The sequence below is a fragment of the Hemitrygon akajei genome, unplaced genomic scaffold (assembly GCF_048418815.1).
Source record: "Hemitrygon akajei unplaced genomic scaffold, sHemAka1.3 Scf000041, whole genome shotgun sequence".
Classification (NCBI taxonomy): Eukaryota; Metazoa; Chordata; class Chondrichthyes; order Myliobatiformes; family Dasyatidae; genus Hemitrygon; species Hemitrygon akajei.
Window position 1 is genome coordinate 7,840,885 of NW_027331927.1, and position 24,874 is coordinate 7,865,758.

A 24,874-nucleotide genomic window follows, 5' to 3' on the forward strand; every position below is an offset into this window, starting at 1 on the left:
GGGGAGAGGAGGGTAACTGTGCTTGCCTCTTCCCGTAGTCACATTCCTCCCCCATGGGAACCCCCCAGTTCTTGCTCGCTTGTTACGAGCCACCCTCGGCTCCCGTCACTCCTGAAACACTCCGCTCTCGGTCCCCTCGCTCTCCCCTCTATCACCGCCCATCTCACCCAGGTTGAAGGCCATTTTGTGATGGTTACCAATGACAACCGCTCTCCCACCATTGTAGAATGGGGACACCCTTTTCCTCACCTTCCACTCACTTCCCTCCCTGTTTATTCAATCTCAATTCCTCATCCCTCCTCTCCTTTCCCTCGGTGCCCGATCTCCTGACTCTCCATTTAACCTTCTGCTGACAGCCATTTTGTGACAGTGTCAGACCCTCCTTCCCACTTCCTCCACCACGAAGTGTGTTACTCCCTCACACTCACCATCTTGTCACACTCCTTCCCGTCCCATCACTCGCAAACCCCTTCCCTCCCTCCCCTGGCTCTCCTCTCCCCGCCATCTCGATGCTCTGCATCGTATGCTGGTTGGGGCTGCCATTTTGTGATGCCAATCTTCACCTCTCTTCATCGCCCTCTTTCTCTCTCTCTGTTACCCACTGAGTCACTCCTCTACTCACCCCGTCACTCCTGACACCCTTTCCCCTCTCTGGCCCTTGCCCTTTCTCCCGCCATCCACCACATTTTGGTGAACATTTTCTGATGGGAAATTTCTCTCCCCCACCCAATCCCTTCTCCCCCGTCCGTTGAGTGAGTCGCTCCCCTCTCCCTCGTTGAGACAATGAACTCCCCGATCCATCAGCCCTGACCGCGTCCCCGACCCCCGCTCACGCCCAACTTTTTTGCAGCTCGTCTTATTTGCGAAGGAAATGTCACCACCCATTCATCCCCCACTATTGAAAACGTCACTCCCCCACACACCCCCATCCTGTCCAATCAGACTACTCCCTCCCGTCCCATCACGCCCCTCCCTGCCTGTCCCATCACTCCCGCTCTCTTCCTGTCGTTTCACTCCTCCTCACCCCGTCTTTATCTTCTCCATGTCGGCCACCAGTTTGTGACAGGAACATTCGCCCCTCCCCTTTCCGTCCCCTATAGCGTCCCCTTCGCCACGCTCACCGTCTCATCAGTCCACTCCTAGTCCCATCACTCCTCTTCCTCCCAAACCCCTCACCCCTCCTCTCCAAAACCCACATGTATATGTGTATGTGTGAATATCTGAGATATATACATTAGTTATTCAATGACAAAATTATCAGAATTTAAACATATATACAATATGCAAGACGATATAAAACACAAATTAAAATACTGTTATTACAATCAATAACACACCCGATCCCAGGATTGTATCCATGGGCAGCGCATGTTCCTTCGCCATAGATTCTGTGTGTGACAGTGGCCATTGTAAGTCAGTGTCTCACTCCATCCCTGGCGGCCACATTAAACAAGGATTCGCCCATTTTAAATCAGCACGTCCCTTCCTCTCTTGTGCTCACTTCTACCAAAGCCGCCACTCCCTCCCCAGCGGCCATTTCAAGTGAAGCGTCGGACATCCCACCTCTCCCGGGAGTTCCGGGAGTCTCCCGCAAATTGATGGTGCCTGCTTCCCTGAAGTGAGATTTTGCAGGGTGGAATTAATTGAGTGATGGAATGGTGCAGACGGAGCTTCACTGTGTGTTTGGCATTGCAAGTGTGTGATGGGACGGTGTGGAGGGAAATTCACTCTGTGTCAGGTCCTGGGTGTGAGTGATGGGACGGTGTGGAGGGAAATTCACTCTGTGTCTGGTCCCGGGTGTGTGAGACAGGAAGTTACAGCTGTTTATTGATTTCATTATGACAAATGTAAATTAAACAATGTGTGAGCTGCTGACGTGCGGGAATAAATAAGCTGCTCCCGACTCACTCACAGTCACACACAATTAACTGACCGGCGACAACGAGTGACTGTTTGAATAATCAGTCCCGTTTCTCACCGTCACTCTGCATCGGGGAACCGATGATTATAAAATCACACTTCAGGGCCGTGTCTGGGATCGCTGCAGATCCGGGGTCACTGCCGAGGGATTTGTCAATTTAACATCATTATATCGGCCAGGCTGCCGAATGCACCGTCCTCAGCAAAGGGAGCAAAAGGATTCTCTCCCGGGATACTCACACCCTCGGACACCGGTGTCCCAGACTGAGCCCCGGACCCCGGGCTCTTCCTGTCTGGGTAATTCTCCGGGTTGTCACGTGGGAGTCTGGAACACGCACATCCGGCGGAAGCTGCCCCGCCGGACAACAGGCGGAAACACGTCACTGTGGGACAGCTGCGAGCGACGCACAGCGCGAGACCCGAGCCGGTTCCTTTAAAACCGTTGGGAATCACCCCGGGCGCACAGCCTTTAAAGGTAAGGGCGGGAGATAAGGGGAGGGCGGGGAATCGGCCAAAATGTCCCCATCCCGCGGGCGGGGATGTTCACACGGTCACTCTCAGTCCGGGTCTGAGTTCCTGCAGAGATCTCAGTTCCTTCCTCCCGGTCTCACTGAACCGATTCCACCGCAGCCTGAAACAGATGGGAGAATGAAGATGAAATAAACAGATTACACAACAGTGTCAGTAACAGGGGTCTGGGGTTAATGTTTCAACAACACTCACAGACAAATATCACCAGAAAACCCGCCGATCCGCTGATATTTTATCACATTGAACATTAACACAAACACTCACCGGATCCACTCCAGACTCGGGAGGGTCGGTATGAGCCGGCGGAGAGCGGGGACAGATCGGTCTCTCAGCGAGTTTGATCCCAGGTCCAGCTCCGTCAGTGATGGGTTTGTACTGAGAGCGGAGACGAGATCCTCGGCACCTGAATCTGTGAGACCGACATTGAACAGCCTGGAGATGAGAGAGAGTGAGGGTGAAGGACACAGAGAGACAGGAGACGGTACAAATCCCCAGTGTTTATCAGTAACATAATTACTGATCACATTAATGTTAAGTGTCAGACACCCAGTGACTGTAAACACAATCTCCCACAGTCTGGTACTTACTCCAGTTTCTGTATTTTACACTCCGGGTTCCTCAGAGCCGCAGACACCAGTTTCACTCCTGAATCTCCCAATTTATTACCACTCAGGCTCAGCTCCGTCAGTGATGGGTTTGTACTGAGAGCAGAGACGAGATCCTCGGCACCAGAATCTGTGAGACCGACAGTCCCCAGCCTGGAAATGAGAGTAAGTGAGGGTGAAGGACACAGAGAGACAGGAGACGGTACAAATCCCCAGTGTTTATCAGTATCACAATTACTGATTTGTTTTTCTTCAGCTCGACTGCGCAAGTCGGCCAGTGAGAACAGCGAGAAGAGTTTAAAAGGAAGACAGATTTACAGAGCGAGCGTCAGAGGAGCGGGAGACAGAGTAGGAAGGCTTTGGCTCAACGGGGCTTCGGCGATAAAGGGTCGAGGCGAGGTAGGTTATCTGTTTACAATACAGACAGAGAGTATGTGTGTGAGGCTGGTTTTCTGTGCTCGGTGTCAGATGTGGGAGATCCTGGAGACTTCCAGCCTCCTGGACGGCAACATCTGCACCCGGTGTGTCGAGCTGCAGCTCCTTAGGGACCGAGTTAGGGAACTGGAGATGCAGCTCGATGACCTTCGTCTGGTCAGGGAGAGCGAGGAGGTGATCGAGAGGAGTTACAGGCAGGTGGGCACACCGGGGCCACGGGACACTGAAGAAGCGGGTGACAGTCAGGAGAGGGAACGGCAAGAACAGGTACTAGAGAGCACCCCTGTGGCTGTACCCCTTGACAATGTACTCCTGATCAAGTGCTGCTGGAGGGAGGGATGGCCTAAGGAGGGGGTTGGGGGGGAAGAAACAGTGGCCGTGCCTGTGGAACAGAGTCTGGCCCTGTGGTTCAGAAGGGCAGGGAAAGGAAGAGGATGGTAGTAGAGATCGGGGATTCTGTAGTTAGCGGGTCAGACAGGCGATTCTTTGGCTGCAGGAATGAAACACATGAATGACGGTAGTTTGCCTCCCAGGTGCCAGGGTCTGTGATTTTCAGATCACGTCCAAGATAGCCTGCAGTGGGAGTGAGAACAGCCAGAGGTCGTGGTACATATTGGTACCAATGACATAGGTAGGAAAAGGGAAGAGGTCCTGAAAACAGACTACAGGGAGTTAGGATGTAAGTTGAGAAACAGGAACGCACAGGTAGTAATCTCGGGATTACTGCCTGTGCAACAAGACAGTGAGAATAGGAATAGGATGAGGTTAAGAATAAACGTGTGGCTGAGGGATTGGAGCAGGAGGGAGCGATTCAGATTTCTGGATCATTCGGACCTCTTTTGGGGCAGGTATGACCTGTGCAAAAATGACGGGTTGCACTTGAATCCCAGGGGGACCAATATCCTGGCAGGAAGGTTTGCTAAGGCTGTTGCGGAGAGTTTAAATAGAATTGCTGGGGGTGGGAAATGAACTGATATGACGGAGGAGAGGAAGGTTGGCTCACAAATAGAGAAAATTTGGAGAAAATGCAAAAGGGAGGATAGGCAGGAGAAAGAGAAGGGACACATTCAGTCCGATGGTTTGAGATGTGTCTATTTTAATGTAAGGAGTATGATGAATAAAGCGGATGAGCTTCGAGTGTGGATCAGCTCTCGGAGCTATGATGTTGTGGTCATTAGAGAGACTAGGATGGCTCAGGGGCAGGAGTGGCTACTTCAAGTGCCAGGCTTTAGATGTTTCAGAAAGGACAGGGAGGGAGGCAAAAGAGGTGGGGGCGTGGTACAGTTGATCAGGGATAGTGTCACGGCTGCAGAAAAGGAGGACGTCATGGAGGGGTTGTCTATGGCGTCTCTATGGGTGGAAGTTAGGAACAGGAAGGAGTCAATAACTCTACTGGGTGTTTTGTATAGACCACACAACAGTAACAGGGACATCGAGGAGCAGATAGGGAGACAGATTCTGGAAAGGAGTAATAATAACAGGTTGTTGAAGTGTGAGATTTTAATCTCCCAAATATTGATTGGCACCTCCCTAGAGTGAGGGGTTTAGATGGGGCGGAGTTTGTTAGGTCTGTTCAGGAAGGTTTTGTGATGCAATAAGTAGATAAGCCTACAAGAGGGGAGGCTGTACTTAATCTGCTATTGGGAAATTAACCTGGCCTGGTGTCAGGTCTCTCAGTGGGAGAGCATTTTGGAGATAGTGATCACAATTCTGTCTCTTTTACCATAGCATTAGAGAGGGATAGGATCAGATAAGTTACGGAAACCTTTAATATGAGGAAGGGGAACTATGAGGCTATCAGGCTGGAACTTGCATGCATAAATTGGAAACAGATGTTCACAGGGAAAAGTACCGAAGAAATGTAGAAAATGTTCAGTGGATATTTGCGTGGGGTTCTGAGTAGGTACGTTCCAATGAGACATGGAAAGGATGGTAGGGTACAAGATCCGTGGTGTACAAAGGCTGTTGTAAATCAAGTCAAGAAGAAAAGAAGAGCTTACGAAAGATTCAAAAAATGATGTAATGATATGAATCTGGAAGATTATAAGGCGAGCAGGAAGGAGCTTAAGAATGAGATCAGGAGAGCTAGAAGGGGCCATGAGAAGGCCTTGGCGGACAGGATTAAGGAAAACCCCAAAGCATTCTGCAAGTATGTGAAGAGCAAGAGGATAAGATGTGAGAGGATAGGACCAAACAAGTGTGACAATGGAAAAGTGCGTATGGAACCGGAGGAAATAGAGGAAGTATTTAATGAATCATTCACTTCAGTATTCGTGACGGAAAAGATCTTGGTGATTGTAGGGATGACTTGCAGTGGACTGAAAAGCTTGAGAATGTAGATATTAAGAAAGAGGATGTGGTGGAGCTTTGGGAAAGCATCAAGTTGGATAAGTCACCGGGACCAGAAGAGATGTACACCAGGCTACTGTTGGAAGCGAGGGAGGGTATTGCTGAGACTCTGGCAATGATCTTTGCATCATCACGGAGGACGGGAGAGGTTCCGGAGGATTGGAGGGTTGCGAATGTTGTTCACTTATTCAAGAAAGGGAGTAGGGATAGCTCATGAAATTATAGGCTAGTGAGTCTTACTTCAGTGGTTGGTAAGTTGATGGAGAAGATCCTGAGAGGTAGGGCTTATGAACACCTGGAGAGGTAAAATATGATTAGGAATAGTCAGCATGGCTTTGTGAAAGGTAGGTCATGCCTTACGAGCCCGATTGAATTTTTTGAGGATGTGACTAAACACATTGATGAAGGTAGAGCAGTAGATGTAGAGTATATTGATTTCAGCAAGGCATTTGATAAGGTACCCCATGCAAGGCCTATAGAGAAAGTAAGGAGGCATGGGATCCAAGGGGACATCGCTTTGTGGATCCAGAACTGGCTTGCCCACAGAAGACAAAGAGTGGTTGTAGATTGGTCATATCCTGCATGGAGGCCGGTGACCAGTGGAGTGCCTCAGGGATCTGTTCTGGGACCCCAAGTCTTTGTGATTTTTATAAATGACCTGGATGAGGAAGTGGAGTGATGGGTTAGTAAATTTGATGATGACACAAAGGTTGGGGGTGCTGTGGATAGTGTGGGGGGCTGTCAGAGGTTACAATGGGACATTGATAGGATGCAAAACTGGGCTGAGAAGTGGCAGATGGAGTTCAACCCAAATAAGTGTGAAGTGGTTCACTTTGGTAGGTCAAATATGATGGCAGAATATAGTATTAATGGTAAGACTTGGTAGTGTGGAGGATCAGAGGGATCTTGGGGTCTGAGTACATAGGACACTCAAAGCAGCTATGCAGGTTGACTCTGTAGTTAAGAAGGCGTACGGTGTATTGGCCTTCATCAGTCGTGGGATTGAGTTTAAGAGTGGAGAGTTAATGTTTAAGAGTTGAGAGATTATGAGGGGGATAGATCGCGTTGATGTGGATAGGCTTTTTCCATTGAGAGTAGGGGAGATTCAAACAAGAGGACATGAGTTGAGAGTTAGGGGGCAAAAGTTTATGGGTAACACAAGGGGGAATTTCTTTACTCAGAGAGTGGTGGCTGTGTGGAATGAGCTTCCAGTAGAAGTGGTAGAGGCAGGTTCGGTATTGTCATTTAAAGTAAAATTGGATAGGTATATGGACAGGAAAGGAATGGAGGGTTATGGGCTGAGTGCAGGTCGGTGGGACTAGGTGAGAGTAAGCATTAGGCACGGACTACAAGGGCCGAGAAGGCCTGTTTCTATGCTGTAATTGTTATATGGTTATATGTTGCAGCTATATAGGACCCTGGTCAGACCCTACTTGGAGTACTGTGCTCAATTCTGGTCGCCTCACTATAGGAAGGATATGGAAACCAGAGAAAGGGTGCAGAGGAGATTTACAAGGATTTTGTCTGGATTGTCTTATGAGAATAGGTTGCGTGAACTCGGCCTTTTCTCTTGGAGTGACGGAGGATGAGAGGTGATTTGATAGAGGTGTACAAGATAATGAGAGGCATTGATCGTGTGGATAGTCAGAAGCTTTTCCCCAGGACTGAAATGGCTAGCACGAGAGGGCATTGTTTTAAGGTGCTTGGAAGTAGGTACAGAGGAGAGGTCAGGGGTAAGGATTTTACACAGAGAGTGGTGAGTGCGTGGAATGGGCTGCTGGCGGCGGTGGTGGAGGTGGAAACGATAGGGTCTTTAAACTCCAGGATGGCTACATGGAGCTTAGAAATATAGAGGGCTATGGGTAAAACCAAGGTAATTCTAAGGTAGAAACAAGTTAAGCACAGCGTTGTGGGCCAAAGGGCCTGTATCATCCTGTATGTTTTCTATGTTTGTTTGTTTCTACTGATCGTGTTAATGTTCAGTGTCCGACACCCAGTGACTGTAAACACAATCTCCCACAGTCTGTTACTTACCACAGTTTCTGTATTTTACACTCCGGGTTCCTCAGTGCCGCAGACACCAGTTTCACTCCTGAATCTCCCAGTTCATTCCGCCCAAGTCTAAACACAAACAGACAGATTGATGAACAAAGTGATTCAAACCGTGGGTCTGGGGGAATTTCCTTAGTCGGATATTTCAGGAAACATTAAACTCTTCAGTAAATCACTGATCGGAGTTCCCATCACTGTCAATGTCCCTCACTGCCCAGCTCCAGGGTATTCGCCGAATGTCAGTAATTTCGTCTGTCGGTGTGACCCTGTAAACTCCACATATTCTGTCCCATTCCCTGATGGAGAGAAAAGTGTTCCTGACCGAAATGCAGAAATGTCAATGGGACACAGTGAAATAGACCCACCCGAGCTAAAGGGATGGGGAAGAGAGATCCCACAGGAGGAAGGGGGATGGAGAAGAGAGATACCACAGGAGGAAGGGGGATGGGGAAGAGAGATCCCACAGGAGGAAGGGGAATGGGGAAGAGAGATACCACAGGAGGAAGGGGGATAGGGAAGAGAGATCCCACAGGAGGAAGGGGGATGGGCAAGAGAGATCCCAGAGGAGGAAGGGGGATGGGGAAGAGAGATCCCACAGGAGGAAGGGGTTGGGGGAAAGATCCCACAGGAGGATGCCGGATAGGGAAGGGATATCCCACAGGAGGAAGGGGGATGGGGAAGGGAGATCTCACATGTGGATTGCTAACAATGCCACGTGCTAGTGAGGCTAGAAATAGTAAGATAATGCAGCTAAATACGTGGCTAAGGAGATGGTGCATGAGGGAGGGGTTCATGTTTCTGGACAATTGGGCTTTCTTCCAGGGGAGGAGCGACCAGTTTGAATTGGACTGTTTGCACCTGAACTGGAGGGGACTAACATCCTTGCCGGTAGGTTAGCAAGTTCTGCTCCGGGGGTTTTAAACTAGATTGCAGTGGGAGGGGAACCAGAGTGTTAGAGCAGATAGTGAGGTGGAGGAGGATAAGGGTCATGCGAGAACTGCTTGTATAGACAGATATCAATGGTTTGTACGTGATAGAAATGTTCTCAGTTGCATCTATTTCAATGCAAGGAGCATTGTACGTGAGGCAGATGAGTTTAGGTCGTAAGACTTGGTTGCAGGAGGGGCAGGACTAATAACTACATAACCATATAGCAATTACAGCACAGAAACAGGCCATTTCGGCCCTTCTAGTCCGTGCCGAACACTTTCTCTCACCTTGTCCCACTGACCTGCACTCAGCCCATAACCCTCCATTCCTTTCCTGTCCATATACCTATCCAATTTTACTTTAGATGACAATACTGAACCTGCCTCTACCACTTCTACTGGAAGCTCGTTCCACACAGCTACCACTCTCTGAGTAAAGAAATTCCCCCTTGTGTTACCCTTAAACGTTTGCCCCCTAACTCTCAACTCATGTCCTCTTGTTTGAATCTCCCCTATTCTCAATGGAAATAGCCTATCCACGTCAACTCTATCTATCCCCCTGATAAGTTTAAATACCTCTATCAAGTCCCCACTCAACCTTCTACGCTCCAAAGAATAAAGACCTAACTTGTTCAATCTTTCCCTGTAACTTAGGTGCTGAAACCCAGGTAACATTCTATTAAATCTTTTCTATACTCTCTCTCTTTTGTTGATATCTTTCCTATAATTCAGTGACCAGAACTGTACACTGTACTCCAAATTCGGCCTTACCAATGCCTTGTACAATTTTAACATTACATCTCAACTCCTATACTCAATGCTCTGATTTACAAGGCCAGCATACCAAAAGTTTTCTTCACCACCCTATCCACATGAGATTCCACCTTCTGGGAACTATGCGCCATTATTCCTGGATCACTCTGTTCTACTGCAATCTTCAATGCCCTATAATTTACCATGTATGTCCTATTTGGATTATTCCTACTAAAATGTAGCACCTCACACTTATCAGCATTAAACTCCATCTGCCATCGTTAAGCCCACTCCTCTAACTGTTCTAAATCTCTCTGCAAACTTATAAAACCTTCTTCAATATCCACAACACCACCTACCTTAGTATCATCTGCATACTTACTAATCCAATTTACCACCCCATCATCCAGATCATTAATGTATATGACAAACAACACTGGACCCAATACAGATCCCTCAGGCACACCACTAGTCTCCGGCCTCCAACCTGACAAACAGTTATCCACCACTACTCTCTGGCATCTCCCATGTAGCCACTGTTGAATCAGTTTTACTACTTCAATATTAATACCTAACGATTGAATCTTCCTAACTAAACTTCTGTGCAGAACCTTGTCAAAGGCCTTACTGCAGTCCATATAGACAACATCCACTGCTTAACCCTCGTCAACTTTCCTCGTAACCCCTTCAAAAAATTCAATCAGATTTGTCAAACATGACCTTCCACGCACAAATCCATGTTGACTGTTCCTAATCAGACCCTGTCTATCCAGATACCATCTCTAAGAATACTTATATATACCATCTCTAAGAATACTTTCCATTAATTTACCCACCACTGACGTCAAACTGACAGGCCTATAATTGCTAGGTTTACTCTGAGAACCCTTTTTAAACAATGGAACCACATGAGCAATACGCCAATCCTTCGGCACCATCTCCGTTTCTAATAACATTTGAAATATTTCTGTCAGAGCCCCTGCTATTTCTACACTAACCTCCCTCATGGTCCTAGGGAATATCCTGTCAGGATCTGGAGAATTGTCCACTTTTATATTTTTTTAAAGCGCCAGCTTCATGTTCCGGTGTTTCAGAGGTGATGGGGGTAGGGATGAAAGGGGAAGGAGTGGCATTACGAGTCAGGGAGAATATGACAGCTGTGCGTAGATGGAGGGATTGTCTACAGAGGCCATATGGGTGGAGCTGAGGAACGGGAAAGGTGTGAGCACACTAATAGGGTTGTATTATAGACCGCCCAATAGGCAGAGAGAATCGGAGGAAGAAATCTGTAGAGAGGTAGTACACCAATGTAAGAAACAGAAAGTTGTAATCGTAGGGGATTTTAACTTTCCACATATTGACGGGGTCTCCCACTCTGAGAAAGGGTTAGATGGTGTGGAGTTTGTCAAATGTGTTCAGGAATGTTTTCTAAATCAATATATTGAGGTACCAACGAGAGAGGGTGCAGTACCTGATCTCCTATTAGGGAACCAGACAGGTCAGGTGACAGAAGTATCTGTAAGCAAACATTTTGGGTCCAGTCACCATAATGTCATTAGTTTCAAGATAATTATGGATAAAGATAGGACTGGTCCACCAGTTAAGGTTCTGAATTGGAGAAGGGCCAATTTTGTGGAAATGAGAGAGGATCTGGGAAGAGTGGATTGGGATAAGTTGTTTTCTGGCAAGGATGTGTTCAGTAAGTGGAACGCTTTCAAGGGTGAAATTTTGAGAGTGCAGAGTTTGCATGTTCCTGCCAGGATTAAAGGCAAAGTTAACAGGCATAGGGAACCATGGTTTTCAAGGGATATTGGTGATCTGGTTAAGTAGGTGTTTAGCAGGTATAGGCAACAAGGAAGAAATGAGGTACTTGAAGAGTATAGAAAATGTAAGGGAATACTAAAGAAGGAAATCAGGAAGGCAAAAAGAAGACATGAGGTTGCTTTGGCAGATAATGTGAAGGTAATCCCGAAGGGTTTCTACAAGTATGTTGAGAGTAAAAGGATAGTAAAGGACAAAATTGGTCCCCTAGATGATCAGAGTGGTCGTCTATGTGTGGAGCCTCACGAGATGGGGGAGATCATAAACAGTTTTTTGCGTCAGTGTTTACTCAGGAAACTGGCATAGCGTATATGGAATTAAGGGAAACAAACAGTAGTGTCATGGAACATATAGAGATTAAAGAGAAGGAGATGCTTGCTGCCTTACAGCGAATAAAGGTAGATAAATCCCCCGGGCCGGACATGATATTTCCTCGGACCTTGAGAGAGACTAGTGTAGAAATTGCAGGGGCCCTGGCAGAAATATTTAAAATGTCCTCAGCCACGGGTGCGGTGCCGGAGGATTGGAGGGTAGCTCATGTAGTTCCGTTGTTTGAAAAAGGCTCCAAAAGTACACCAGGTAATTACAGGCCAGTAAGCCTGACATCAGTAGTAGGTAAATTATCAGAAGTTGTTCTGAGAGATCGGATATACAAGGATTTGGACAGCCAAGGGCTGATAAAAGATAGTCAACATGGCTTTGTATGTGGTAGATCATGTTTAATGAATCTTGTAGTGTTTTCGAGGAGGTTACCAAGAATGCATATGAAGGAAAGGCCGTGGATGCTGTCTACATGGACTTTTGTAAGGGCTTTGACAAAGTCCCACGTAATAAGTTAGTTCAAAAGGTTCAGACACTAGGTATCCATGGAGAGGTTGTAAACTGGATTCGAAATTGGCTGTGTGGGAGAAGACAGAGAGTGGTAGTGGATGATTGCTTCTCAGACTGGAGGCCTGTGACTAGTGGTATGCCTCAGGGATCTGTGCTGGGACCATTGTTGTTTGTTGTCTATATCAATGATCTAGATGATAATGTGATTAATTGGATCAGCAGGTTTGCTGATGACACTAAGATGGAGGTGTTGTGGACAGCAGGGAAGGCTTTCAAAGCTTGCAGAGGGATCTGGACCAACTGGAAAAATGGGCCAGAAAATGGCAGATGGAATTTATGACGTATGACATATAACCATATAACAATTACAGCACGGAAACACCTATCTTGGCCTTTCTGGTCTGTGCCGAATGCCTACTCTCACCTAGCCCCACCTACCTGCACTCAGCTCATAACCCCCCATTCCATTCCTTTCCTGTCCATATACCTATCCATTTTTTTTTAAATGACAAAATCGAACCCGTCTCTACCACTTCTACTGGAAGCTCGTTCCACACAGCTACCACTTCTCCCTTGTGTTACCCCTAAACTTTTGCCCTTTCACTCTCAAATCATTCCCTCTTGTTCGAATCTCCCCTACTCTGAATGGAAAAAGACTATCCACGTCAACTCTATCTATCATAATTTTAAATACCTCTATCAAGTCCCCCCCTCAATATTCTACACTCCAAAGAATAAAGACCTAACTTGTTCAATCTTTCCCTATAACTTAGGTGCTGAAACCCAGGTAACATTCTTTAAATCTCCTCTGTACTCTCTCTATTTTGTTGACAACTTTCCTATAATTCAGTGACCAGAACTGTACACAATACTCCAAATTTGGCCTTAACAATGCCTTGTACAATTTTAACATTACATCCCAACACCTATACTCAATGCTCTGATTTATAAAGGCCAGCATACCAAAAGCTTTCTCCACCGCCCTATCCACATGAGATTCCACCTTCAGGGAACTATGCACCATTATTCCTAGATCACTCTGTTATGCTGCATTCCTCAGTGCCCTACCATTTACCATATATGTCCCTTTTGGATTATTCCTACCAAAATGTATCACCTCACACATATCAACTTTAAACTCCATCTGCCATCTTTCAGCCCACTCTTCTAACTGGCCTAAATCTTTGAACAACAAGCTTTGAAAACCTTCATTATCCACAACGGCACCTATCTTCGTATTATTTGCATACTTACTAATCCAATTTACCATTCCATCATACAGGTCATTAATGTATATGACAAACAACATTGGACCCAGTACAGATCCCTGAGGCACACCACTAGTCACCACTTTAATGCAGACATGTGTGAGGTGTTGCATTTCGAAAGGACAGATCAAGGTAGGACATACACAGTAAATGGTAAGGCACTAAGGAGTGCGGAGGAACAAAGGGATCTGGGAGTTCAGATATATAACTCCCTGAAAGTGGTGTCACAGGTAGACAGGGTTGTAAAGAAGGCTTTTGGCATCCTGGCATTGAGAAATCAAAGTATTGAGTAGAGGAGTTGGGATGTTATGGTGAGGTTGTATAGGATATTGGTAAGGCCAAATATGGAGTATTGTGTGTAGTTCTGATCACTGAACTATAGGAAGGATATCAGTAAGATTGAAAGAGTGCAGAGAAGATTTACTAGGATTTTGCCTGGTCTTCAGGAGTTGAGTTACAAGGAAAGATTGAACAGGTTAGGACTTTATTCCTTGGAGCATAGAAGAATGAGGGGAGATTTGATAGAGGTTTACAAAATTATGAGGGTATAGACAGGGTAAATGCGAATGGGCTCTTTCCACATAGATTAGGAGAGATAAATTACAAGAGGACTTGGCTTCAGAGTGAAAGGGGAAAGGTTTAGGGGGAAATTCTTCACTGAGAGAGTGGTGAGAGTGTGGAACGAGCTGCCATCTGATGTAGAAAATGTGGACTCACTCTTAAGCTTTAAGAATAAATTGGATAGATGCATGGATGGGAGAGGTCTGGAGGGTTATGGACTGGGTGCAGGTCAATGGGACTAGCGGAATAAAGTTTTGGCACAGTGCAGAAGGGCCGAATGGTTTGTTTTCTGTGCACTGGTGTTTTCTGATTTTATAATTCTATGAAGGGGTGTGGGGAGGAGAGTTCACTCAGGCAGGAAGATGGGGAAGGGATATCCCACAGGAGGATGTGGGAAGGGGAAGAGAGATCCCACAGGAGGAAAGGGGAGGGGGAAAAGTGATCCCACCGGAGTAAGGGTCATGGGGAAGAGAGACCCCACAGGAGGAAGGGGGATGGGGAAGAGATATCCCACAGGAGGAAGGGGGATGTGGAACAGAGATCCCATAGGAGGATGGTGAATAGGGAAGAGAGATCCCACAGGAGGAAGTGGGATGGGAAAGAGCAATCCCTCTGGAGGAAGGGGGGTGGTGACGACAGATCCCACATGAGGAAGCGGGATGGGGAAGAGAGATCCCACAGGAGGAAGGGGGATTGGGAAAAGATACGCCAGAGGAGGAAGAGGGATGGGGAAGAGAGAGATCCTACAGGAGGAAAGAGGGTGGAGAAGAGAGATCCCACAGGAGGAAGGGGGGTGGTGACGACAGATCCCACAGGAGGAAGGGAGACGGGGAATAGAGATCGCACAGGAGGAAGGGGGACGGGGAAGAGAGATCCCACAGGAGGAAGGGGGACAGGGAAGAGAGTTCCCACAGGAGGAAGGGGGATGGGGAAGAGAGTTCCCACAGGAGGAAGGGAGACGGGGAAGACAGATCCCAAAGGAGGAAGGGCGATGGGGAAGAGAGATCCCACAGGAGGAAGGGGGACGGGGAAGAGAGATCCCACAGGAGAAAGGGGGACGGGGAAGAGAGATCCCACAGGAGGAAGGGGGACGGGGAAGAGAGATCCCACAGGAGGAAAGGGGTGGGGAGGTTAAATTCCACATGAGGCAGGGGGATGCGGAAGAGAGATCCAACAGCAGGAAGTTGATGGGGAAGTGAGATCCCACAGATGGAAGTGGGATGGGAACAGAGGCCGCAGAGGGTGAAAGGGGATGCGGAAGAGAGATCCCACAGGAGCATGGGGGGTGGGTAAGAGAGATTCCACTGTAGGAATGGGGATGGGGAAGAGAGATTCATCAGGAGGAAGGGAGCTGGTGATGAGAAATCCCACAAGAGGAAGGTGTATAGGGAACAGAGAGCCCACAGGAGGAAGGGGTATGGGAATGAAAGATCCCACAGGAGGAAGGGGGATGGGGAAGGGAGATCCAACGGAAGGAAGGGGGATGGGGATGAGAGATCACACAGGAGGAAGGTGGATGCTGAGGAGAGATCCAACAGTTGGAAGGAATGTGGAGTGGGAACAGAGAGCCCAGAGGATGAAAGGGGGATGGGAAAGTGAGATCTCACAGGTGGATTGCTACCCGTGCCACGTGCTAGTGAGGCTAGAAATAGGAAGATGATGCAGCTAAATACGTGGCTGAGGGGATGGTGCATGAGGGTGGGGTTCATGTTTCTGGACAATTGGGCTTTCTTCCAGGGGAGGTGGGACCAGTTCGAATTGGACAGTTTGCACCTGAACTGGAGGGGGATTAACATCCTTGCCGGTAGGTTAGCAAGTTCTGCTCCAGAGGTTTTAAACCAGATTGCAGTGGGAGGGGAACCAGAGTGTTAGAGCAGATAGTGAGGTGGAGGAGGATAAGGGTCATGCGAGGACTGCTTGTATAGACAGATATCAAAGGTTTGTACGTGATAGAAATGTTCTCAGGTGCATCTATTTCAATGCAAGGAGTATTGCAGGTAAGGCAGATGAGTTTAGGGCGTGGATTGGCACGATGATATCAACATTATTGCTATTAGTAAGACTTGGTTGCAGGAGGGTCAGGACTGGCAGCTTCATGTTCTGGGTTTCCATTGTTTCAGATGTAATAGGGGGGAGGGATGAAAGGGGGAGAAGTGGCATTACCAGTCAGGGAGAATATCACAGCTGTGCGTAGACGGGACAGCCCGGAGGGCTCATCTATAGAGGCCATATTGGTGGAGCTGAGGAACGGGAAAGGTGTGAGCACACGAATAGGGTTGTATTATAGACCGCCCAATAGGCAGAGAGAATTGGAGGAGCAAATCTGTAGAGAGTTAGCAGACCGATGTAAGAAACAGAAAGTTGTAATAGTAGGGGATTTTAACTTTCCACATATTGACGGGGACGCCCACTCTGAGGAAGGGTTAGATGGCGTGGAGTTTCTCAAATGTGTTTAGGAAAGTTTTCTAAATCAATATATTGAGGTACCAATGAGAGAGGGTGCAGTACCTGATCTCCTATTAGGGAACCAGACATGTCAGGTGACAGAAGTATGCGTGAGCAAACATTTTGGGTCCAGTCACCATAATGTCATTAGTTTCATTATAATTAAGGATAAGGATAGGACTGGTCCACCAGTTAAGGGAACAGGCAAGGATCTGTTCAGTAAGTGGAACGCCTTCAAGGGTGAAATTTTGAGAGTGCAGAGTTTCCATGTTCCTGCCCGGATTAAAGGCAAAGTTAACAGGCAGAGTGAACCTTGGTTTTCAAGGTTTTTTGGCGATCTGGTTAAGTAGGTGTTTAGCAGGTATAGGCAACAAGGGACAAATGAGGTACTTGAAGAGTATAGAAAATGTAAGGGAATACTAAAGAAGGAAATCAGGAAGGCAAAAAGGAGACATGAGGTTGCTTTGGCAGATAATGTGAAGGTAAACCCGAAGGGTTTCTTCAAGTAAATTAAGAGTAAAAGGATAGTAAAGGATAAAATTGGTCCCCTAGATGATCAGAGTGGTCGTCTATGTGTGGAGCCTCACGAGATGGGGGAGATCTGAAACAGTTTTTGCGTCAGTGTTTACTCAGGAAACTGGCATAGCGGATATGGAATTAAGGCAAACAAACAGTGGTGTCATGGAACATATAGAGATTAAAGAGGAGGAGCTGCTTGCTGCCTTACAGCGAATAAAGATATAGATAAATCTCCAGGCTTGACATGATATTTTCTCGGATCTTGAGAGAGACTAGTGTAGAAATTGCAGGGGCCCTGGCAGAAATATTTAAAATGTCCTCAGCCACAGGTGCGGTGCCGGAGGATTGGAGGGTAGTTCATGGTGTTCTGTTGTTTGAAAAAGGCTCCAAAAGTACACCAGGTAATTACAGGCCAGTGAGCCTGACATCAGTAGTAGGTAAATTATCGGAAGGTGTTCTGAGAGATCGGATATACAAGGATTTGGACAGCCAAGGGCTGATTAAAGATAGTCAGCATGACTTTGTGTGTGGTAGATCGTGTTTAATGAATCCTGTAGTGTTTTTCGAGGAGGTTACCAAGAATGCATATGAAGGAAAGGCTGTGGATGTTGTCTACATTGACTTTTGTAAGGCCCTTGACAAGGTCCCACTTAAGAGGTTAGTTCTAAAGGTCCAGACACTAGGTATCCATGGAGAGGTTGTAAACTGGATTTGAATTGGCTGTGTGGGAGAAGACAGAGAGTGGTACTGGATGATTGCTTCTCAGACTGGAGGCCTGTGACTAGTGGTGTGTCTCAGGGATCTGTGCTGGGACCATTGTTGTTTGTTGTCTATATCAATGATCTAGATGATAATGTGATTAATTGGATCAGCAAGTTTGCTGATGACACTAAGATTGGAGGCATTGTGGACAGCGAGGAAGGCTTTCAAAGCTTGCAGAGGGATCTGGACCAACTGGAAGAATGGGCCAGAAAATGGCAGATGGAATTTAATGCAGACAAGTGTGAGGTGTTCCATTTTGGAAGGACAAATCAAGGTATGACATACACGATAACGGTAGGGCACCGAAGAGTGCAGAGGAACAGAGGGATCTGAGGGTTCAGAAACACAAGTCCCTGAAAGTGGCGTTACAGGTAGACAGGGTTGTAAAGAAGGCTTTTGGCATCCTGGCATTCATCCATCAAAGTACTGCATATAGGAGTTGGAATATTATGGTGAGGTTGTATAAGACATTGGTGAGGCCAAATTTGGAGTATTGTGTGCAGTTCTGATCACATAACTATAGGAAGGATATCAGTAAGTTTGAAAAGTGCAGAGAAGATTTACTAGGATGTTGCTGGGTCTTCAGGAGTTGAGTTACAAGGAAAGATTGAACAGGTTAGGACTTTATTCCTTGGAGCGTAGAAGAATGAGGGGAGATTTGATAGAGTTTGACAAAATTATGAGGGTATAGACAGGGTAAATGTGAATAGGCTCTTTCCACATAGATTAGGAGAGATAAATATGAGAAGACATGGCTTCAGCGTGAAAGGGGAAAGGTTTAGGGGGAGCATTAGGAGGAACTTCTTCACTCAGAGGGTGGTGAGAGTGTGGAACGAGCTTGCCATATGATTTGGAAAATGTGGACACTCATAAGCTTTAAGAATAAATTGGATAGATACATGGATGGGAGAGGACTGGAGGGTTATGGACTGGGTGCAGGTCAATGGGACAAGCAGAATAAGGTTTTGGTACAGACAAGAAGGTCCAAATGGCTTGTTTTCTGTGCTGTAGTGTTCTATGATTTTATGATTCTATGGGGAGGAGAGTTCCCACAGGTGAAAGGGAGATGGGGATGGGGAAGAGGTATCCCAAAGGAGGAAGGGGATGGGGAAGCGAGATCCCACAGGAGGAAGGGGGATGGGGAAGAGAGAACCCACAGGAGGAAGGGATCCCACAGGAAGAAGGGGATGGGGAAGGGAGATCCCACAGGTGGCATGGGAGTGTGGAAGAGAGATCCCACAGGTGGATGAGGCATGGGGAAGAGAGATCCCATGGGAGGAAGGGGGATATAGAGAGAGATTAAACAGGATGAAGGGGGAAGGGGTTGAGAGAAGGCCAGCAGGAAGAGGGATGTGGAAGAGAGTTCCCACAGGAGGATGTGTGATTAGGAAGAGAAATCTCACAGGGGGAAGAGGTTTGGGGAAGAGAAATTCCAGAGGACAATGGGTCATGCCAAAGAGAGATCCGACAGGAAGAAGTCGATGGGAGAGAGAGATCCCACAGGAGGAAAGGGTATGCGGAAGAGAATTCCAACAGCAGGAAGGAATGGGGAAGAGAAATCCATAGAAGGAAGGGGGATGGGGAAGAGAGATCCCACAGGAGGAAGGGGGATGGGGAAGAGAGATCTCACAGAAGGAAGAGGGATGGGGAGGAGAGATCCCACACAGGGAAGGGGGATGGGGAAGAGAGATCTCACAGGAATGGGAGGGGGGGGTTGTGTGGAAAAGTCATCCCACAGGAGGATGAGAAAAGAGTATTAGAGAGCCCACAGGAGGAATGGGGATGGGGGCGAGATTCCAAAGAATGGAAGAGGGATTGGGATGAGAGGTCCCACAGGAGGATTCCAAGGGTAAACGATAATCCTACAAGACGAGCAGATGCAGAAATTTTTTGTACGTGTGTGTTGGGTCTGAACAGAGGCCCACAGGAGATGCGCCCTCGCTCTTTGCGTATCTGGAAGTGAGCAAAGTCACACACGGGGAAGGGCAGGGGAGGACAATCTCACAATGGTATTTCTTTCCTTTTCACTGGGACGGTCTGCTGACGGTCTCTTGTCCCTCACCGGGAAGGGGGTGTGAATCTCTGACCCACCTGCTGCAGTCAGTGTCGGTCTGGGTGTCAGTAACAGTGAGAAGGAACATTGTCAATGGACGTGTCACAGGCAGCGAGAAACACGGCCATTCCTGTGATTTACTACCATTAAACCAATGGCCGTTGTTCACTGATCTGATGAAGTCTCCAACATCCCTTCACAAGGAACCACAGAACCCTCCCGTCCTTGGGGAATTACTGACCGATCCCCGTGGGCATTTGTCACAATTCTTCACAATCTGATTTACTACAAATTTACTGAAATTCCTTTACATTGAAACAACACAATGAGACAGTTTCACAGTTCAGAGTGAGAGATAAACAAAGTTACCTCAACTCCTGGCACTTGTGCAGCCCGGGTCCCAGCCGCTGGATTCCTTCACACTGAATGTGGCAGTCCTGCAGGTCGAGGTGTTTTATTGTATCACAGAGTCCGATGACATGAGACAGGACCGCACAGTCAATTGGGGTAAGAGTCATTCCACTGAATGAAAGTGTTTCCACAGATCCCAGTGCGGCCTGAACCAGTCCACGATTCTGAGACTCAAACAGGTAGTGCAATGTGTTCAGGAGGCTCCTTTTACCAGCTTCACTCCCCGTGTTTCTACTCTGGTGTTTAACCTCCTCCTTCACCCAGTCAATCACCCGGCAGGTTGTTTCATGAGGAAATGGACCCAGAAACTCCTCCAGGACCCGAGCTGTCATTGGGGAGGAGAGACCAGCAACAAAACGGAGAAATACCTCAAATCGCCCATCTGTCGTATTGTGGGCTTCAGTGAGGAATTTCAGGATATCCCCGGGATGTGGATTCAGGAATTGTGCGACTGCAGCTACAAACTGAGGTGAGGTGTGGGAATGTGTACACCACGCTCCGGGCAGAATCCTCTCTCTCCAAAAGCTCCATCAGGAACCCAGATAGGAACTGGGAAGGCTGCAGATTGAACTTGATCAAATCTCCATCTGTGAACACAATCTTCCTCTCGGACACTCCTCTGCAGGCCATCTGACCAACCCTGAGTAACACATCACGGGGGCTCTCAATCTCACGGCCGTGGTTTTTCAGGATGTTGTAAATATAGTAGGAGTACAGTTGGGTGATGGTCTTGGGAACTCGCTGCGGGTCCCTGACTCTTTGTGTGAAGAAGGGGCCCAGTGTCAGAGCGAGGATACAGCAGTAGGAGGGGTTGTAGCTCATGGTGTACAGGATCTCGTTCTCCTCCACGTGTTTGAAAACAGCTTCCGCCACTGTCTGATCTTCAAAATACCTGATGAAATATTCCTTCCGTTCCTCACCAACAAATCCCAGGATTTCAGCCCAGACACTGATGTCTGCTTTTTCCAATAAATGTAACGCAGTGGGACGGGTGGTCACCAGCACTGAACAACCTGGGAGCAACTTGCCCTGCATTAAACTGTACACAATGTCAGACACCTTGCACTTGAATTCAGGATCTGTGTACTGTGGTTCTGTGTCTCTCCAACCATCAACAAAGATGATTTTGTCCTTGAATTCATCCAATCCATCGAATACGAACAGCAGTCCCTCTGTCTGTTTCCAGATCTCTCCCAGGATATTCCCAAAGTAGGGGTAATGATGCAGAATCAGTTCTTTCAGATTTATTCTGCAGTTAATGGTGTTTAAATCCCGGAATTTGAAACTGAAGACAAACTGGAATTGTTGGTATATCTTCCCTGCGGCCCAGTCGTAAACAATCTTTTGTACCATTGTTGTCTTCCCGATCCCTGGGACTCCGGCCACTGCTGCCGACATCCCGGATTTGTTTCCAAAAAAATATCTTTCCAATTTTTGAACAAAGCTCTTCTTGAATAACTGATCAGTCTGGATTTTTTCCAGCTTACCACGGAGATTTTTTTCTCTCCACTCCTCGTGGTCTCTGCCTCTTGCCAGCAGCTCATGTTCCACCAGTCTCCGATCTCGAACAGTAGAAATGACCGTGAGCTCAGCGTATCGATCAACCAGCTGGAAAACCTTCACCTTCTCCCTCATCAGGATCGTGTTCACTCTCAGTTTTTCAGTTTGTGTCCGCAGAGTCTCCATGTGTTTCCTTCGAACATCTTATGACGGACAGAAATAGGTTGTCAATGCCTGATCTGATGAACATGGAGCTCACAACATATTTTCTTTAATAAAAAAACTACTCGTTAAAGACACTGTTTGTGTGAAATCGGGTGATCAGAGATTACAGTGTCTGAAAATGAACGATCGCCCAGAAACATTTCTGATCTGACTCAGATCCACTGTTAAAGGCTCCATTCTCCCCTCTGTTGGTAGTTTGCAAATTCCCCGGTGTTCCAGCGAGCACCAAGTGCACACGTGATTCTGGAGAGGAGAGTGTTGTGTGGAGCGGGAGGTTTCACTGCTTTCACTGCTCAGCTTCTGCTGAACTGTGCAACCCTGCGGAGGGTAACAGTGGGGGCTGAGGGGGGCATTTACGTGCTCTACTGACTTTTACTTCTCTCACAATGGACCCCATGTTCTTGACACTCCTTTAGGATTAAGCTGTCAGTACTGAGCCACAGAAAAGGAACAAAATTTCAGTTTCCTTTTCCAGGCTGAGCCAGTCACAATGTGACACACCCCGCACTGGTCTACAGTCTCTTATTCTCCGAGGAGCTGTACATGAACCCTGGCAATTCCCCGATGATGTGCAGAAGAGCAGGAAGCTGAAGAGGACGGCAGCAGTAATAGGGAACTCTAAAGTCAGGAGGGCAGGTAAGCGATTCTGTGGACACCGATGGTACTTTGCCTCTCAGGTGCCATTGTCCGAAATGTTTCTGGACGCGTCCACAATATCCTGAGAAGGGAGGTTGAGCAGTCAGAAGTCATGGCAAACATTGGTAACAACGACATAGGAAGAGAAAAGGGAGGAGGTCTGGAAAACCGAACACAGGGATTAGGAAAAAAGCTGAGGAACAGGACCTCAAAAGTAGTGATCTCAGGATTGCTGCCTGTGCCACCCGACAGTGGCAATAGGAATAGAATGAGGTGGCAGAGAAATGTGTGGCAGAGCATTTGGAGCGGGGGGCAGGAATTCAGATTTCTGGATAATTGGGACCACTTCCGGGGCAGGTAGGACCTGTACAAAAGGCACGGGTTGCACGTGAATCCGATGAGGACCAATATTCTTACGGGCAGATTTACTGGAGCTGTTGGGAATGTTTTAACCTGAAATGGCCGGGGGACTGGAACTAGAACGATAAAGCTGTGGATGAACCAACAGGTTTACAAGTAGATGATGGGTTTAACATGAATGTAAGGAAGGACAAGCCAATGACTGGGTTCAAATACAGACAGAGCAAACTGTTAAGTTGTACCACATCGACAACATTCAAAAGGGCGGAGATGCAGGACTAAACGCATTGTATTTAAATGCACGCAACATTCAGAATAAGGTGGACGAACTTTTGGCACAATTAGAGATTGGTCGGTATAATGTTGTGGGCATCACTGAGTCGTGGCTGAAAGAAGACCATAGCTGGGAGCTTAACGTTAAAGGATAAACGTCTTATTGAAAGGACAGGCAGGAAGGTATAGGTGTTGGTGATGTGGCTGTGCTGGTTCGAGGTGGAATCACATCTGTAGAAAGAGGTGACATAGGGTTAGAGAATGATGAAGCTTTGTGGGTGGAGATAGGAAACTGTAAGAGTTAAAAAAAAACTTTATAGTGATCAAATAGCGAATGTGTGGGGTTGAGATTGCAAAGGGAGTTGGAAAAGGCGTGTGTTAAAGCCAATGATGCAGTTGTAATGAAGAACTTCAATGTGCACGGGGAATAAGAAAATCAAACAAACGTCAGGAGTCAGATCGCAAGAGAGGGAATTTATTGAATTCCCATGAGATAGCATTTTAGAGCAGCTTGTGCTTGAGACGACTCAGTGAAAGGCTGTCTTTGATTGGGTGTTGTGTAATAGCCCTTATCTTATGAGGGAGCTTAATGTAAAAGAGCCATTAAGAGGTAGTGATCATAATATGAGTGAATTCATAATACAGTTTGAGAGGGAGAAACATAATTTACAGTATCAGTATCACAATGGAATAAAGCGAATTACAGAGGCATGAGAGAGAAGCTTTTCCAGGTAGATTGGAGAAGGATACTAGCGGAGATGGTCGCAATGGAATGAAGCGAATTACAGAGGCACGAGAGAGAAGCTTTCCCAGGTAGATTGGAGAAGGATACTCGCGGAGATGGTCGCAATGGAATAAAGCGAATTACAGAGGCACGAGAGAGAAGCTCTCCCAGGTAGATTGGAGAAGGATACTAGCGGAGATGATCACAATGGAATAAAGCGAATTACAGAGGCACGAGAGAGAAGTTTTCCCAGGTAGATTGGAGAAGGATACTAGCGGAGATGGCTGAAGCTTCTGGGATTAGGTCTCAAGTTGCAGGATGGATACGGCCCACGGAGGAAGAAGTTCTCAAGTGACACGTGTCGGCAAACATGGTTGACAAAGGAAGTTAAGGATTGCATAAAAGCCAAGGAAAGGGCATACAACAATAGTCTACTAAAAAAGCTATAAGTAGGGAAAAGATGAAATATGAGGGCAGAAAAGCCAATAATATAAAGCAGGATAATAAACACTTTTCTTTCAGTTATATAAAGATTAAAAGGGAGGTGAGAGTCCATGCTGGAACACTGGATAATGTGCACTCTGCATATATCTTCACTGTTCCAGACGCTAGCAGTCTGCGAGTGACAGGCAGTAGGAGTGAGTGCCATTGCTATTACAAAAGAAAAACATCTTGGCATACTGAAAGCTCTTAAGGTGCAAAGTCACCTGGGCGAGATGGACTGCATCCCAGAGATCTGAGAGAGGTTGCTGAAGGGATGATGGATGGATTGGTCATGATCTTTGAAGAATCACTTGATTCTGGCATGGTCCCGCAGGACTGGAAGATTGACATTGTCACTCTAGTCTTTAAGAAGGGAGGAAGGCAAAAGAAGTAAAATTATAGGCCAGTTAGCCAAACCTCAGCAGCTG

The 24,874-nt window shown here is 47.1% G+C and overlaps 2 protein-coding genes across 2 annotated transcripts in view; both read right to left on the reverse strand.

Moving 5' to 3' along the window:
- Positions 1–24,874, reverse strand: part of LOC140720366 (uncharacterized) — a 151,027-nt gene that overhangs the window by 111,369 nt on the left and 14,784 nt on the right. The window lies entirely within an intron of this gene.
- On the reverse strand, positions 1,808–20,697 carry LOC140720370 (NACHT, LRR and PYD domains-containing protein 3-like). The gene is made up of 5 exons (XM_073035244.1): positions 20,204–20,697; positions 7,875–7,961; positions 3,039–3,209; positions 2,716–2,883; positions 1,808–2,551 (listed from the first exon to the last, which is right to left on the reverse strand). Exons 1-5 carry the CDS (start codon positions 20,575–20,577, stop codon positions 2,464–2,466), a joined length of 888 nt encoding a protein of 295 aa, XP_072891345.1. The 5' UTR covers positions 20,578–20,697; the 3' UTR covers positions 1,808–2,463.

Excerpts from the sequence above, each read along its gene's own strand:
- LOC140720370 (XM_073035244.1), bottom strand. The coding sequence starts at position 20,577 with ATGACAGCTCGGGTCCTGGAGGAGTTTCTGGGTCCATTTCCTCATGAA. Across the intron at positions 3,210-7,874 it reads TGTAAAATACAGAAACTGTG|GCTGGGGACTGTCGGTCTCA; the intron begins GTAAGTAACAGA and ends TCTCATTTCCAG. Across the intron at positions 2,884-3,038 it reads TGTAAAATACAGAAACTGGA|GCTGTTCAATGTCGGTCTCA; the intron begins GTAAGTACCAGA and ends TCTCATCTCCAG.